Source organism: Mastomys coucha, unplaced genomic scaffold (genome assembly GCF_008632895.1).
Source record: "Mastomys coucha isolate ucsf_1 unplaced genomic scaffold, UCSF_Mcou_1 pScaffold12, whole genome shotgun sequence".
In the NCBI taxonomy this organism is placed as follows: domain Eukaryota; kingdom Metazoa; phylum Chordata; class Mammalia; order Rodentia; family Muridae; genus Mastomys; species Mastomys coucha.
Genome location: NW_022196894.1, coordinates 14,247,513 through 14,264,637, shown reverse-complemented (window position 1 = coordinate 14,264,637; position 17,125 = coordinate 14,247,513). Strand labels below are relative to the sequence as shown.

The 17,125-nt window shown below is 43.4% G+C and overlaps 1 protein-coding gene and 2 long non-coding RNA genes across 3 annotated transcripts in view; 1 reads left to right on the top strand and 2 right to left on the bottom strand.

Moving 5' to 3' along the window:
• Crkl (CRK like proto-oncogene, adaptor protein) overlaps positions 1 to 12,225 on the bottom strand; it is a 36,840-nt gene extending 24,615 nt beyond the window's left edge. Inside the window, exon 1 of the mRNA XM_031363276.1 lies at positions 11,411 to 12,225. Within this exon, the coding sequence (XP_031219136.1) occupies positions 11,411 to 11,721 (311 nt within the window). The 5' untranslated portion in view covers positions 11,722 to 12,225. The remainder of the gene's footprint in view (positions 1 to 11,410) is intronic.
• Positions 12,226 to 12,317: 92 nt separating this feature from the next.
• Positions 12,318 to 13,823, top strand: LOC116085657. Its single transcript, XR_004116685.1, has 2 exons — positions 12,318 to 12,582; positions 13,599 to 13,823. It is a non-coding gene; the product is annotated as an uncharacterized LOC116085657 (long non-coding RNA).
• LOC116085658 lies at positions 13,815 to 16,654 on the bottom strand. The gene is made up of 2 exons (XR_004116686.1): positions 16,541 to 16,654; positions 13,815 to 14,077 (listed from the first exon to the last, which is right to left on the bottom strand). It is a non-coding gene; the product is annotated as an uncharacterized LOC116085658 (long non-coding RNA).
• Positions 16,655 to 17,125: the final 471 nt, after the last annotated feature.

Below are 17,125 nucleotides of genomic sequence, written 5' to 3'. Positions count from 1 at the left end.
AGCTCACAACCATATGTAAGTCCAGTTCCAAGAGATCCTACCCCCTCTTCTGGCCTCCCAGAGGCATATATAAAATGCACATACATATATGCAGGCAAAACTTTCATATACATAAATCTTAGCCCGGCAATGGTGGCACACGCTTTTAATCCCAGCACTTGGGAGGCAGAGGCATGAGGATTTCTGAGTTCGAGGCCAGCTTGGTCTACAAAGTGAGTTCTAGGACAGCCAGGGCTGCCTCGAAAAGCCTAAATAAATAAATAAATAAATAAATCTTACAGAATAAAAAAGAGCAACTTCAAGTTTACTTGAGCTGTTTCAGAGTGACAGAGTATCAGGTGGCCACAATAGGAAAGTGAGAAGGCCTTCCTCAACTGCACATAGGAAGCAGGACTAAAAACCATCAAAGCCCAACCCTACTGACCTACTTCTTTTATTAAGGCTATACCTCCCTAAAATAACTGCTATTACTTTTCTGTTGTGTAATACTAAACCAGCAGTATCAGACAATCTCCCTAGGTAGCACTACAACGGGGGACTGAGTATAAATGCATGAGCCTATCGGGCACATTTCTCTCTCTCTCTCTCTCTCTCTCTCTCTCTCTCTCTCTCTCTCTCTCTCTCTCTTTTTCTCTCTCTCTCTCTTAAAGATTTATTTATTATTATATGTAAGTACACTGTAGCTGTCCTCAGACACACCAGAAGAGGGCGTCAGATCTCATTACAGATGGTTGTGAGCCACCATGTGGTTGCTGGGATTTCAACTCAGGACCTTCAGAAGAGCAGTCAGTGCTCTCAACCACTGAGCCATCTCTCCAGCCCCACATTTCTCTCTTAAATCACAACAGTAATCACCTTCTTTCCCTGTTCTTGAGACAGGACCTTTATTTTGTAGTCCAGGAAGGCTTCACATTAGTGGGAGAGTCACCTGGCCTAGCCTTTAAAGAACTGGGATTACAAACATGAGTCTATTTCAGCTGCTCCAGGGGGCACCTGGAGTAGTATTTATCTTCCAACTTCAAGCTGAGGACTGAATCCAGAGCCTCACTGCCTCACTAATGCTAGGCAGCAAGTGTTCTACCGCTGAAACGTTATGTCCACTTATTAAAAAAAAAAAAAAGGCCAGACAGTGGTGGTGCATAGCTTTAATCCCAGCACTTGGGAGGCAGAGGCAGGCAGATTTCTGAGTTCGAGGCCAGCCTGGTCTACAGAATGAGTTCCAGGACAGCCAGGGCTACAGAGAGAAACCCTGTCTGGAAAAAAACAAAAACAAATTATATATTAATTTAAAAATTACTTTATGTGTTATGAGTATTTTCTCTGCGTGTATGCTGGTGCAACATGTGCATGCAGTGCCTGTGGCAGCCAGAAAAGGGTATTAGAGTTCTAGAACTGGAATTACAGATAATCATGAGCCACCATGTGAGTACTGGAAATCTCTAAAGAGCAGCAGTCAGTGCTCTTAACTACAAAACCATCCCTTCAGCTCAGAACCATTAGTAACCCCACTGCATGCACATGGTACATGGACATATATGCAGGCAACAAACCACACATGCACATAATATAAAAATAAATGAATTTGTATTAGTTTTAATTATGATCATATTTATGTGGGCATGTGCTGTGAGATTACAAACTGAAATAAATCCTTTCCCCAAGTCATGGTGTTTTATCACAGTAACAGAAACCCTAGGATATAAGGGAACTGGAGTTACAGATGTGTTAACCCTTGATTGTTAGCACCTACAAACCTGGGACCCTTGCAAGAGCAGCAAGTGCTTTTAAGCTGAGTCACCTTGCAGCCCCCAAGAATCTATTATTGTGTATCTGTGAGTGCAGGTGTGAGTGTCACTGTATGTGCAGAGGTCAGAGGACAATTTTAGGGAATGGTACTTTTCACCATGGGATCAGATTCCCATGGTCAGGTTTGGGCAGCAAGCACTTTTACCCACTGGGCCATCTCACCTGAGCAAGAGGAATTTCAGTTTTTGTAGAACTTGCAAAGAGTGAAGTGTTGTTAGTCTGATAGCCTTATCAAGAAAAAAGGTAGGGGCTGAATAATCGATGTAGGAACCTTAAACTAAGATAGGATTGCTCAGATAATCAAGCAGAACAGGAGTATACATAACAAGAGAAGCTATGTAAGGAGGTGGTGTGCTGTTATTGTCAGCCTGAATAAAATACCAATACAGAGAAGTGAGAAAATTTACTAAATCCCACAGAGTGGACGCAGGGCATGTAACTCTGTACATGTGCTTAGATAAGAGAGGACCTGGGTTCAACTTTTGGCCCAGCAGAAAAATTGTTAATTTTTGGAGGGTTGGGGTGGGGGGCTTTGAGACATGGTTTCTTTGTGTAGCCAGAATATACAATTTTTTTAAAGAGTGTTTTGGCTGGGCATAGTGGCACAATGCCATTAATCCCTGTACTTTGGAGGAAGAGGCAGATCAATGCTAGAGAGTTTAAGCCCAGGCAGGGCTACATAGTGAGACCCTGCCTCAAAACAAAACAGTAAGTTTTTTATTGTTCCAGGAGGCCTATGAGGCACCCAAAACAACACAGGCTATTGCCATTATTCACCATTACCTACCACAGCTAGATGGTTAACACCTTATTGCTGAAGATACAATGTGCATTTTCGTTGTAGTGAATAGAAGAAAATCAAGCTGAAACTGATCTGAAAGTTTCTTCCTTGACTGCTCCAGCCTACATGCTACAACACTGACATTGTAGGCAGAATGTTGCTCACTGATGAAATAGTGGTGGTAATAAGCTTTTCTGTGGGAGTTGAGGCTTGCTCCCAGGAGGGAATTAATGTCTGGTTCTGTTAGCATGATCAGACCTCATGGAGGTCATAGGCTCTAAGGAAACCCTACTTCTGTTGACTTGCTAGAAGGATGTGTTGTCAAACTTTCTATCTCAATATTTCATATTTACCATATAAATTAGTGTTGCCTTCAACACTGGCCAAAGAAGCTTTTGTCTGCTGTGGCTAACAATTAATGCAGAGACTCAGAACTGGTCACAGTACAGAGATTCTCTAAGTGACTACTGAGTGCTCAGCCCTAGATGGTACATAAAACCAATTTGTTTTCAAATGATTTGTTAAATCATTTGAAGTGGAAAGACTCACTTTTAATTTGGATCTTTTTATTTTTTATTTTTCAAGACAAGGTTGTTTTTGTAGCCCTAGCTGGCCTATAACTCACAGAGATCCACCTGCCTCTGCCCCAGGAGCTGGGATTAAAGGTGTGCTGCTACACCTGGCTTAATCTGGATCGTTGGAGGTAGGAAGACACACCTTTAATCCAGATTTTCTCAGGTCTGAGCCACACCTCCTGTTGGCAGCCTATATAAAGGGCATGGGATTAGGAAGCTTGCTCTCTTTGCCTGCTTGTTCTTATGCAGTTGGCAAATCCACTCCTTCACTGGCATTAGAGCCTAATACTTTGGGATTCTGGCAAATACTGAAGACCATCTAAGACATCCAATCTCATGAACTGAACAACTAACTACTGGATTCCAAACCTTCCATTCACAGGCAGTCATCATTGTTGGTCTAGCTGGTCCACAGCCTGTAAGCCATTCTAATAAATCCCCTTTCCCCTCTCCCTCTCCTTCTCTCAATTCTGTTCCTTTAAAGAATCCTGACTAATGCAGATTTTGATACCAGAAGTGGTTCTAGAGCAACAGAAGTATAAGGGTGAATTTTTTTAAGTACCTGGAATAGGCTTTCCAATTTGCCAACACCTAGAGTTACTGAAGCCTCTCCTAGACGCTCGGAGAGTACAGAAAGCCAGTGGTGTAAATTATATTACAAACTGAAGAAGACAAGTTTATCTTATTATCCTGATTCACCAATTATGAGAGGCAACTCTGTATATAAAACTTTTGACAGTTGTGGAAAAATAAGGAAAATGATGCTGGTTGGTTGCTCCTAGCATCTCTGGATAAACTGGCAAAGAGAAAGAATAAGTTCTGTTAAAATTAAGTAACCAACTTCTAGCATCTCAGAATACAGTGAAGGACAACAATGTACTCAGTGATAAAACTGACCACCTCCAGATATGCATAAACAGGCTAAAACAGTGTTTCTCAACTTGTGGGCCCCAATTCTTTAGGAGGTTGAACGATCAGATATCCTGGATATTAGGTTAATTACATTATGACTCATAACAGTATCAAAACTAGTTATGATGTAGCACCAGAAACAACTTTATAGTTGGGGGTCACCACAACATATAGAACTGTTCTAAAGGTTTTCAGCATTAGGAAGGTTAAGAACCACTAGTCAAAAAGGTTTCTAAGTATGTCCTGGAAGAAAATCTTCTCTCCAGCAGCCACAGAGCTTCAAATTGCTCAGTGGAAAAATCAAACCAAAGTCCTCATTATAAGATTGGTGTAATTATAACTGTATTAAAGTCCTAGCCTTAGAAGGTGTCGGTGGTTAATATAAGTACACTAAGTGGTAAAGAAAGGGAGCCTGTATCTTGGAATGGAGCCATATGGGATATGGGAGGAGGACCCTGTTGAAACTGAGAACTTTGACCTCTGAGATTCTCAAAGACTTACCTCACCTGAGGAAGCAGTCTCTCCACTCCATCCCCTGACTATTGCCTTTTTCACCTTTGACTGAGGAAATTAATCCTGCACTGTCTGCTACATCAACAATGACTTTCTCTGAAGGAGATGCCCCAGGCAAGACAATACTGATGTCCCTCTCAGGGCCCACCTCTAGACCTATAACCAGACTAAAGGCTAAGCAGGGAAGATAGAAAGTAGTCTGTAAGGCGGTATACTTAAAGAGTTTGCTAATTCGTCCAAACAGAAGTCTACTGAATGTGTGGGTAGGGGTTCTAAGGGGTGAAATAATGGGAACATAAAACTGGATCAGGCTGAGCTTATTGAAATGGACCCACTAAAGGAGATCTACATTTAATAGGAAAGCTTGCACAGTTTTAAAAGGGGTTAAAAGTTTGTTTGAATGGCTGGTTGAAGCATTTGTCAAAAGGAGTATGAGATGCCTGATATCCCTTGGCTTAGTGTTGATGAAGGGAATTGAAGGCTCAGGGGGAGTGCAATGCTACAGTGGGTTCACTGTGTAAATCCTGATCCTCCATAATGGAAAGGCCCAGAAGACAAGCCTTCACTAATCCTGTAAGATGCAAAAAAGTGAGAGGGCAGCAGGGCATTAGCACATCTCAAGAGCTTTGTTGTCATTCTTTGTGCCAGACCTTAGGGTAAGAGATGCTGGAGCTTAGTTGGAATAATTAAATGCTGTAAGTTTAATGGGGCCTCAAAGTACCAGTGGCCATGTGGCAGCACTGAACCACTAAAGGCAAGGTGATAACAGTCATTATAATGGTCAGCATAGACAAAGCAAGGTCCATAATGGCCAAACCCATAATGAGCAGCAGACAAAGCCATTTTGATGGCATAACTCTAGTGAACCTTCAGTACTTGCTAATCAATCATGGTGTTTCCAGGCATAAAATAAATAGGAAGTCTACTGCATTTTTGTTTGAGTTGTATAAGCAGAAAAATCCTCAAACAAATTAAAGGAATGTTAGATTGGATGGTGGCAAAAGGGAATCTCAGTTGATGAACCAATTTCTAGACCTGAGCCAGTTTGAGACCCAGGACCTCTTGAATGAAGGGACAGCCAACTTCCCAAAGAAGGACGTGATAAAATAAAAAGAGTTTTACTGTTAGCCTTTCTCCAGGTGTTTCCTACACCAGGGGAAAGAAAACAACCAGACTATGCACTATACACTGGTTCTGAACTGACACTGATTCTGGGGGTCCCTAAGAAACACTGTAGCCTGCCAGTTAAAGTTGGGGCTTATGGAGATCAGGTTTAATGGAGTTTTGGCTGAAGTCTGAATCATAATAGGTTTAGTTGGTCCCTGAATTCATCCTGTTATTATTAACACAGACCCAAAATGTATGTTTGAGATAGATATACGTAGAAATTGAAAGAATTTTCACACTGACATGTGTGGAATGAGAGCTATTATGATTGGGAAAAAGCTAAATAGAAGCCCCTAGAGGTGCCTCTGCCAGGAAAAATAGTGAATCAAAACCATTATGCCTGGAGGAACTGCAGAAATCAATGCCACATCAAGGTCTTGAAAGGTGCAGGAGGTGGTTCCCACCATATCTCTCTTTAACTTTCCTATCTGCCCAGTCCAGCAGACAGATGAATGGTGGTGATTAACAGTTGACTATCAAAAATTCAAACACAGTAGTACCAGATGTGGTATCCTTATGTGATGGTCTATACATACTCAACCCAGGGAGTGGCACTGTTAGAAAGCATGGCCCTGTTGAAGTAGGTGTGTCACTGTGGGTGTGGCCCTCATCCTAGCTGCCAGGAAGCCAGTATTCTCCTAGCAGCCTTCTAATGAAGATGTAGAACTCTCAGCTCCTCCTGCACCATGCCCACCTAGACCATGCTCCCACCTTGATGATAATGGACTGAACCTCTAAACCTGTAAGCCAGCCCCAATTAAATGTTGTTCTTATAAGAGTTGCCTTGGTCATGGTGTCTGTTCACAGCAATAAAACCCTAACTAAGACACGTTACTTGAACAGGTTAACATATCTCTTATGTAGCTACTAATCTAGCAAATGCCCTTGATATTTCTTGGTATTTGTCCATAAAGACCACCAAAAGCAATTTGCTGTCACTTTGCAGTGACAGCAGTATACATTTACAGCTTTACCTTATTAGGATATATTAATTGCAGTTCTGTGCCATAACTTAGAAGGGATCCTGATTGTGTCTTCTAGAGCATTACATTGGTTCACTATACCAAAGACACTATGCTTACTGGACCAAGTGAGCAAGAGGTTTAGACTTGTTAACACATGCATATCAGATGGGAAATAAATCCAACCGAAATTCAAGGGCCTTTTAGCTCAGTGAAATCCTTAGGAGTCCAGTGATGTGGCATGCAGGGATAGATATTCCTTCTAAGATGAAGGATATGCTATTGCACTTGGCTTCTCCCACCACCAAGAAAGAAGCACAATGTTTAGTGGGCCCATTAGGATTCTGGAGACAGCACATTCCTCACTTGGGTGTTTTACTCTGGTCCATGTGCTAAGTGACTCAGAAACCTGCTAACTTTGAATAGGGCCTGGAACAGAAGGTTTTTCAATGGGTCCAGACTGCTGTGCATGCTGCTCTACCACTTGGACTATATGATCCAGGAGACCACATGGCACCTGAGGTGTTAATGGCAGACAGGGATGCTGTTTGAATCTTTGGCAGACCCCAATAGATGAATCACAGAGGAGATCTTTAGGATTTTGGAGCAAGGCTCTACCATTATCTGCAGACAACTACTCTCCTTTGAAATACTGCTCTTGGCCTGCTATTGGGCCTAAGTGGAAACTGACATTTTTATTATTATTATTATTATTTTTTTTTTTTTTTTTTTTTTTTTTTTTTTTTGGTTTTTTGAGACAGGGTTTCTCTTTATAGCTCTTGGTTGTCCTGGAACTCTCTGTAGACCAGGCTGGCCTTGAACTCAGAAATCCACCTGCCTCTGCCTCTCAGGTGTGGGGATTAAAGGCGTGCTCCACCACTGCTGGGCTGGAAACTGACATTTTATAATGGGCTACCAAGTTCCCATGGGACTTATGCTGCCCATCATGATCTGGGTGTTATCTGACCCATCAAGCCATTTAATAGGACGTGCACAGCAGCAATCTATTATCTAGTGAAAGTAGTATATACATGATAGGGTCTAGGCAGGTCCTGAAGATATAAACAAGTTACATCAAGGGGTTATCCAAATGTCTATGCTATGGTTTCTACTCCATTACAATGCTGTCTACTGCCCAGCATGCACCTCATGAGGCCTGTCCTATGACTGGTTGGCTGAGAAGAGAAAAATAAGGCCTAGTTTATTAATGGTTCTACACAATGTTCAAGGACCACCTAGGAAGTGGACATCTGCAGCATTACAACCCCTTTCTGGGACAACTTTGAAAGATAACAGCAAAAGGAAATCTTTGTGCAGAACTCCAGGCAGTACACATAGTCATACATTTTGTTTGGAAGGAGAAATGGCCAGATACGTGATTTTTACTGATTTATGAAATGTATAGTGGAGTGGCTACATAGATAGGGACTTGAAAAGAGTGTGATAAGAAAATTGATGAGAAAGACATGAGAGGAATTCACTAATCAAGTAGACAGAATGACCCATTCTGTGAAAAAGGCTTTTCCCCCAGCCATACCTATTATTACCCAATGTGCCCACAAACAAAGTGGCCATGTTGGCAGAGATGGAAGTTATGCATGGGCTCAACAACATGGACTTCCACTCACCAAGGCTGACCCAGCTACAGCTGCAGCTGAGTGCCAGATATGCCAAAAGCAGAGACCAGCACTAAGTCCCAGATATGGCACCATTCCCTGGGGTAACCAGCCAGTGACCTGGTGACAGGTTGACTACACAGGATCACTTCCTCCGCGGAAAGGACAAACCTTTGTCATTACTGGAGTAGAGACTTAAATTCTGATTATAGATTTTCCTTCCCTGACAAAACCACTATTCAGGAACGTATAGAATGCCTAATACAGTCATGATATTCCACACAGTATTGCTTCTGACCGCAACTTACTTCACAGCCAGAGAATTGCAACAGAGGGCCTATATACATGAAATCCACTGGTCTTACCATGTCCCCCACCATCCTGAAGCTGCTGGCCTGACAGCAAGATGGACTAGCCTTTTGAAGGCAGAGTTATAGTACAAATTAGGTAGCAGCAGCCTAGAGAGCTGGGGCAGGTTCTTTAGAAGGCAGTGTATGATACAGCTTCTCTTATAGCTAAGATCCATGGGTCCAAGAATCAAGGGGTGGAAGAGATGATCCCACTATCACACCTAGTGACCCACTAGGAAATTTTTTGCTTCCTGCTCCTGCAACCTTAAATTCTACTGTCTTAGAAATTTTGGTTCCAGCGGGGGAAGGGTTCCTGCCAGGAGACACAACAAACATTCCACTGACTTGGAAGCTCAGGCTTCCCTCTGGCCACTGTGGGCTTCTGATGACCTTAAGTCAACAGGCTAAGAAAGGAAAACAGTGTTAAGAGGGATGACTGGTCCAGATTACCAAGGGAAAACTGGATTGCTTCTCCACTATGGAGGAAGAAAGATTATGTCTGAAATACAGGAGATCCTTTAGGGTGTCTCTTAGTGCTACTGTGTCCCATGTTTTTTAGTCAATGGGTAACTGTAATAGCCTAATCCAAGCAGGATGACAATATGGGTCACTGCTCCAGAAAAGGCAAGACCTCAGGTGCTCGCTGAGGGTGGAGAAATACAATGTGTAGTAGAGAAGGGTAGATATATCAGCATCAGCTAAGGCCACATGACCAGTTAGGATTATAATCAACATTAGTGTTTCTACCACATTTTGTTAATTATGTGTTTGTACAGATATTCACAGTTTTCCCCTCAATTTTTTTTATCATATAACATAACATCAATTAAGAGAATATCAGTAGTAATACTATATTTAAGTTGAGATACTAAAAGAATATCCCTCAAGGTACACTGCCATCTATTCTAAAATTTATAATGTACAATTTGAAGTTGTAAAAGGGATAGTTATATCAAGTTAGGAATAATTATGATTACTTTCATTTGGAAATTAAGCAAGACAAAAAAGATAGGAATGTGTGTCAAGCAGAGCTAACGAAAAACTCAGAAAATTACATTTGGTACTTGAGAAGACACATGAAGTAGAATTAGATCCTATAAGTAGCAGGAAACCACTGCAATATATATTTCCCTCTTTGAGGTGACTCTAATAATTAACTTAGACTTTCTCCAACACCAGTCACATTGTTGCAAGCATGTTTTAATAAAGGCCTGAAGTCAATGATATAAACCACTTTCACAAACTAGATAAGTAAATTTACTTAAATATACTACCAAACATTAGCCTTCCTAAGTTTCTCCAAGCTCTTACACTGAATATGATTCAAATTGACAGTATCTGCCAGCATCTACTAGGAACTTCATGTTTCACAGAATTTTGTATTCTCATCTCGATAACACATTACTTTTTGCAGTCATTTTTCTGTGTTTTATATTTTTAAAAATTATTTGTGTGTGGATACTCACTTGCCATACTGGGGTCGGCTCTCTCCTTCCACATTTACATGGGTCTGGGGACCAGATGCAGGACACCCAGCTTTTACTGCAAACACCTTCCCTCACTCACCATCAGGCTTAGCCCTTCTCCACATTTTCTAAAATCCACTGGGTTGGACGGTTAACTGTACATTCACTATACCATCCCAGCTTAATCTACCCTAAAGAAGAAACTCTTTGGATTTAAGTAGGTGCCCTTAATTAATTATAGTTTCTCTTCATTTTCAAAGTTCAGAGCAAATTTCACCTCTATGAAGTCACCTCACCCTGAAAAATCTAAATCAACCTTCAATTCTTTTTTAGAAAATAAGCTTAGAAATAAACTGGGCAGTAAAATATCTTTTAAAGTCTCTAGATACTTTTTCAATTCACACTTGTATCATTTGATGATATTCATTAGGGAAATTAAAGCAAATTATAAAATAATGCATTTTACTTAAAAAAGAGAACACTTGGGGATCAATGTCTTTTTCTTTAAGACAGGATATAGCTGCAGCCCAGTATGACTTGGAATGAAGGTCCTCTTAGGGGATTAGGGGTGTGTATCTCATCCAGCTCTACTTAGGTGTCTGTAAAATATACGTTAAACCACTAGACTTAATTACCAAAAAAAAAAAAAAAAACCTAAAACTGAATTAATGTAGAATTAAGGTAAATTTACTGAGGAAGGAACAGTGATGATACAAATTTCTTCAAATATAACCTCACTTTCTTCCCTTGGTAATTCCAGTTTTTAAAGAGTGCTACAGTCTCAGAGTCTGAGATTTCTACACTTTCGGTCCATTTTAAGGATTATTCCAAAGGCTGAAGGCCACTTCGTAACCTGCAGTTAGTTGAAAGATGCAGGATTTACAAAAAACCTTAAATGGTGTACATGAATTTCGAGGAGGAGTCATGGCTATCTTCAGAATCTCAAGAAAGTCTAAATATTTTTAACGTCGTTAATAAGAATTCTGCATTACTATTACAGTCAACTAAAGTGACGAAACTGTGTATATATGTGTGGGGTTGGGAGGGTGGTGCACTTAAACAATGCAAGCACTGCTAAATGTCTAAAATTTCTTTCATCCAAAGACCCAGATCCTGACATTGGCCTTCTAATCCGAATGTCTTCTAATTTAGAATGAGGAAAAGAAGTTCTATCCCCTACCCCCATCCCCAAAATTTAATCTTTGACCGACCCTCCGCATCCGGTCAGGTTCCGAGCCCGAGAAGGGCAGGAGCTCGCGTACCTGGGCGCCGGTTCGATTAACGTGGTAGTGTCCAGGTAGTGGATCTTGTAGAACTCCAGCAAGGCCGGCAAATGGTCAAACTCCTGGTCCCCGATCTTAAAGCGGCGGTTGGGCAGGGAGTTGATGATGTAGTGCGAGACACGCGAGTTCTCGGACACGGACAGTACATAGTCCCCGGGGCAGGTAGATGAGTCCCGGACTAGGAACATGCCATGGCGCTGGCCCTGGAGACGGGTCTGTGCCTCCTGACGAGACACCGGCCCCATGTACCAGGCAGAGCGGTCTGAAGAATCAAACCTGGCGGAGGACATGGTGCTGGGCCCGGGGATGGGCGGCGTCTGCTGCTCTCGCTTGCTCGGAGAGCCTTTACCCGCTGTCGGCTTTGGGGTCGAGGAAGGGCCTCTCGGAACACTTCGAGGAACAATCAGAAGGCTTGGTCAGGACGTTCCTCTAGGCTCCGGGCCCCGCAGCATCCTCTGCCACCGCCACCGCCCTCCTGCACCGGGCCACCTCACGGATAGAGCCGGTCAGGGAACACTGGGCAAAGCCCCGGGGTCGAGGTGGGCGAAGCTGAGCAGTAGCGGAGGCCGCCTCGGGCTTCTCAGCTGTCCGGAGTACAGGAGAGGCTCCAGTGACTTCTGTCCTGGAACCCGCCGGCTCCGCAGTCTCACCGATCCTCGCCGTCACACGAAGCACCGCACTCCAACAAGAGTCGCGCCTCCCGGGCCGTCTTACCCAGCCCGCTCCCAATAGCCACAGCAACAAAATGGCGGACGCGGGAGAAGCGACCGGGCACCTCCCCCTTGGTCCAGCGCATTCTATCTGCGCACGCGCGGAGCTGGACTCTACCCCCACCGCGGAGGCCCTTCCTTTGACGTCACTGGGCGCAGCCAATCAGGAGTGCGTTCGCGAGAGTCCCTGCGTGAGCCACTTGTGCGGGCTCCCGCGTTCCGGGAGGAGGCAGAGGGTCAGGCCCTTCCTGACCGCAAAGCAGCCGCCGAGTGGCTGTTGCTGTCAGGCCTCTCCTGCTTGGCAGGAAAACAGCTGGAACCAGAGGGAACAGCGCTTTGAAAATCTGTTTCTGGGAACAAAGCGTAGAATGGTGGCGGAATGTCTGGCCAGGGAGGCGTGGCCCTCAGATGATTGCAAGCCAGAAGGCCCTGATAAATCAGGTGGCTTAGCAAAGGCATGACCTAGGGTTTGAGGTGACCATCAAACAGGTTACTGAATAACGCCTGCCCTAGGCGATCCTCCTTGGTACATGTGGAATGATGGTGAAGAACAGTTTGACTAATGCTTTGAGGACAGTGTGTTGATGATGACTTGGCCACTGCAGGCTCTGAAGTGTAACAAGTGAAATGCAACACCTGTCTGGCCCGAAGGTTTTGCCTGCTCCAGACCGTTGCTCCCCAACAGTTCATTTCCTGCCATTCCACGTTGCTCAGTTCCAGCCGTGTCTAACCGACATATTTCTCCCTCCAACCCCACTATGGCTTGCCTTATTTATTTATTTATTTATTTATCAAGATAGAAATTCTCTGTGTAGCCCTGGCTGTCCTGGAACTAACTCTATAAACCAGTTTGACTTCAAATTCACATCTACCTGGCTCTGCCTTTCCTGTACTTGAATTAAAGGCATGAGCTACCACCAACAAGCTATGATGAAATTTTAATACAACAGGAATACTATCTTATTCACCTATATTTTGCCTGCCTTAAAACCACATCTAGTCTTGAATGATCAGAAATTTGTTAAATAAGTGACTGTTGTAAAAAATCACCAAAAAACTGATGTTGGATTATTGGTCATAGCATTCCCAAATTAGATGAACAGGAAGGCATGTACCAGGCCAGTGGTGATGGCACATACCAGTAATCCCAACACTGGGAAAATGGAGGCAGGAGGATCATGAGTTCAAGGCCAGCTGAGCTATATGAAACCCAACTAAAATGGGGAGGAAGTTAGGGGAGGGGAAGGTCTTAAAAGTGAGGAAAACAGGAGAAATCCTACTTAGATCTCTACCACTAAAGTCTCATTCTGGCCGTTTGCATTTCCCATGTTTAGCAAATCTTAGATTGTAGGGTAATAATCAGTGATTCCATCCCAGTGGTAAGGAAGCAGAAGGGAAAATGTCAAGGTCTAGTGCCTTTTTGTAACTCAGCATAACTGTATTTTTGCTTTTCCCAGAGATGCTTCATGGGGTCCAGGAAGATGTCTCAGGAAGTAAGCTCTTGCCAGTCAAACTTAAGCACCTGAATTGGATCCTCGGGTCTGAAGATGGAAGAACAATCAACTTAAGGTGTCCTCTGAAATTCTGTGTAGAGTAGTAATACACATGATTGCACTCACACATCATGCCCACCGGCACGCGCACAAACACACAAATAAAAACATGTTTTCATGTTGCTCTAGTCGTAAGTGAAATTTGTATAGCTCAGATTGTTAATTTGACTGAGTTCAACTCATGGTTGAAGTTCAAATCAGTGACTAGGTGGGCTATTCAATCATTCTGTGCCTCACTCTGAGGCCTCCAGCACGTATCTTCTAGGCCAGTGGACTAGCCAGCTGTGGTGGTGCATGTATAATCCCAGCTCTCTTGAGGGAGAGGCAGAATTCAGTCCAAGTTTGAGGCCATCCTCAGGCCAGAAGGGATACATAAAAATTCCCTGCCACAAAAAGAAGAAAAAACAACACAGATTTATGATCTTAGCTCTGTCAGAGGCTAGGCAGGAGGATGGAGAGTTTGAAGCCAGCATAGGCAATATCATGTTTTTGAGATAGGATTTCTCATTGGCCTAGAGCCCAACAGGTAGATTAAGCTGGCTAAGCAGTAAATGGCAGAGTTGCAACTGTCTCTGCATTCCAACACTGAGATCACAAACACATACCAACATACCTAGCTTTTTCTGTGAGAATGCTGAAGATGGGTTTGATCTTATGCAGAAAACCAGCTGTGAGTTCATGAATGCCACTGCCATGTCATGTCTAGAACACCATATTTCATGGCACTCTTCCCTTATTTATTTTTTAAAGATTTATATTTTAGGGAAAAAACAACGTTGTTGGAACCTTGAAAAAAAGATTTGGATTTCAGCTTGGCATAATGCTGCCTATCTTTAATCCCAGTGTTCAGGAGGCAGAGGTAGTTGGATCATTGTGAGTCTGGGGCCAGCCTAGGCTACATTGAGTGTTTACTTGAGGCCAGAAAGGTCTGTAGAGTAAGACTTTGTCTAAAATAACAACAGCAAATGTGTATTTTAAAGTGTGTGAGGGGCTGGTGAGATGGCTCAGTGGGGTAAGAGCACTGACTACTCTTCCAAAAGTCCTGAGTTCAAATCCCAGCAACCACATAGTGGCTCACAACCACCCATAATGAAATCTGACACCCTCTTCTGGTGTGTCTGAAGACAGCTACAGTGTACTTATTTATAATAATAAATAAATCTTTGGGCCTGAGGGAGCGGGACCAACCGGAGTGAGCAGACGTCCTAAAGTCAATACCCAACAACCAGATGGAGGCTCACAACTATCTGTACAGCTACAGCGTGTACTCATATACATAAAATAAATAAATAAATCTTTAAAAGATAAAGTCTGTGTGTGTGTGTGTGTGTGTGTGTGTATGAGAGAGAGAGAGAGAGAGAGAGAGAAAGAGAGAGAGAGAGAGAGAGAGAGAGAGAGAGAGAATTGAACCCAGGTTCTCTGCAAGAGCAGCAAGAACTCTTACTTATCTAGCCATCTCTCCAGCCCCTAGCTTTTGTGTTCTTTCTGTTCCCCCATGTTTCCTAAGTTGTGTGAGTTGAATGTTCATAGTCTCTTATTATCTGCACTCTGACCAGTTATGAACCTGTACAGCAACAGTTATCCACTGCAAAAAAAAAAAAAAAAAAAAAAAAAAAGAGAAGCTCTTCTAACCAAGCTTTATTGCCACATAAATCTATGGGTAGTAATGTAAATATGTATATATGTCTATAACTGTATGCCACGTGTGTGGGTGCCGAAGCAGAAGAAAGCATTGATCCCTCCCCTGGAGCTGGAGTTCCATGTGGTTGTGGGCTGCCCAAAAAGGATAGCGGGGGTGACTGCACTCTTACTGAGTTTTTCTTTAGCTCCTTAGTAACTTTAGAATGTTATTGCTGTCCTCCTCCTCCCCCTCGCCCCCCTCCCCTTTTTCCCACTCTCCCTAGCCCTGGTTTGTCACTTCCCAGGACATGCTCTGAAGCTGGTTCTGTCTAATTTTCCCTATTCTAACTTCATTTTTTTTTTGGTGTTTATTTTTTTGGTTTTTCGAGACAGGTTTTCTCTGTGTAGCCCTGGCTGTCCTAGAACTCACTCTGTAGACCAGTCTGGCCTCGAACTCAGAAATCTGCCTGCCTCTGCCTCCCAAGTGCTAGGATTAAAGGCATGCGCCACCACCGCCCAGCTCTAACTTCATTTTGACTTTATTCAGAGTAACAGAGAAGTGAGAAAGAGGACAAAGATAATAAGAAAGTACCAGTGGGGATTTCAAGGTATGCATGACACATTAAAATCTGTAGACAGTGAGTGAACTTGGTAGAATTGCCTCTGGTCTCTTGTAGCACATTATTTGAGGTAGATAGACATTAGTTCACATCTCCACAGGAAAGTCACAAAACGTAGTTTATGATTAAGTCCCTGCACTATCCTCCCACTCAGTTCCCTAACACTGTGCCTACTTGGAAAACAGTGATGACTGAGGTCAGCTCTAACCCTTACAACAGTCAGACCAGGCTGTACCTGGTGGCAGCAACTCAGGGTCCGTGAAGGATTACCCCTCAGGGACTCAAGATCCAGCCGCCATCAGCAACCACGGGGAAGCCAGTGCACTTGTGGCTGCAGCTATAAACACCCTTTCCAAAGCAGTAAGAGGGTTTGCCACTTCCCAGGACATGCTCTGGGGCTGGTTCTGTGCAATTTTCCCTGATCTAACTTCATTTGACTTTATTCAGAGTAACAGAGAAGCAAGAAAGAGGGTTCCACCATCCCAACCCTCACTCCCAGTCAGGACAATGCTTGCTCAAAGAGCTATGTTTTCTTGTTGATGCCTCACCTTATTTAGTTATTTAGTTATTTATGTAGCAGGGTTATGGATCAAACTCAGGACTTACTTGTGCTTGGCCCATGCTCCAGAACTGAGCTACATCCCTAGCCCTGCAGGTTTGTTTGTTTGTTTGTTTTAGTGTAGGCAGCCGCTTGGAAGATAAAATCCAAGATGGCGCTGGTTCCTGATACACTGTAGCAACAGACTATTCCACTGCGCATGCGGCCCTCCCGAGCTGGTGTATACTGCGCATGCGCCTCTCCCGAGCAGGTGTATGCTAATGAGGGTTTGCCGGTGAACCAATCCAGGAGGACTTAGCAGCTCAAGCTCGGGTATATAAGGGGCTGTCTCCAGCCATTCCACGCCACTCCACAGAAGCAAGCAAACCTGCAGCACCTAGGAAGAAGAAGAAGAAAAAGAAGAAGAAGAAGAAGAAGAAGAAGAAGAAGAAGAAGAAGAAGAAGAAGAAGAAGAAGAAGAAGAAGCAGCAGCAGCAACATCAAGAAGAGCCAAGAAGAGCTGTGCCATCAAGAAGAGCTGTGACACTTAAGAACCTAGGAGAGCTGTAATACCTAGGTATCAAAAAGAGCTGTAACACCTGGGCATCTAGGAGAGCTGTAACACAAAAGAAAATTTCCTGAGTAAACCGCGA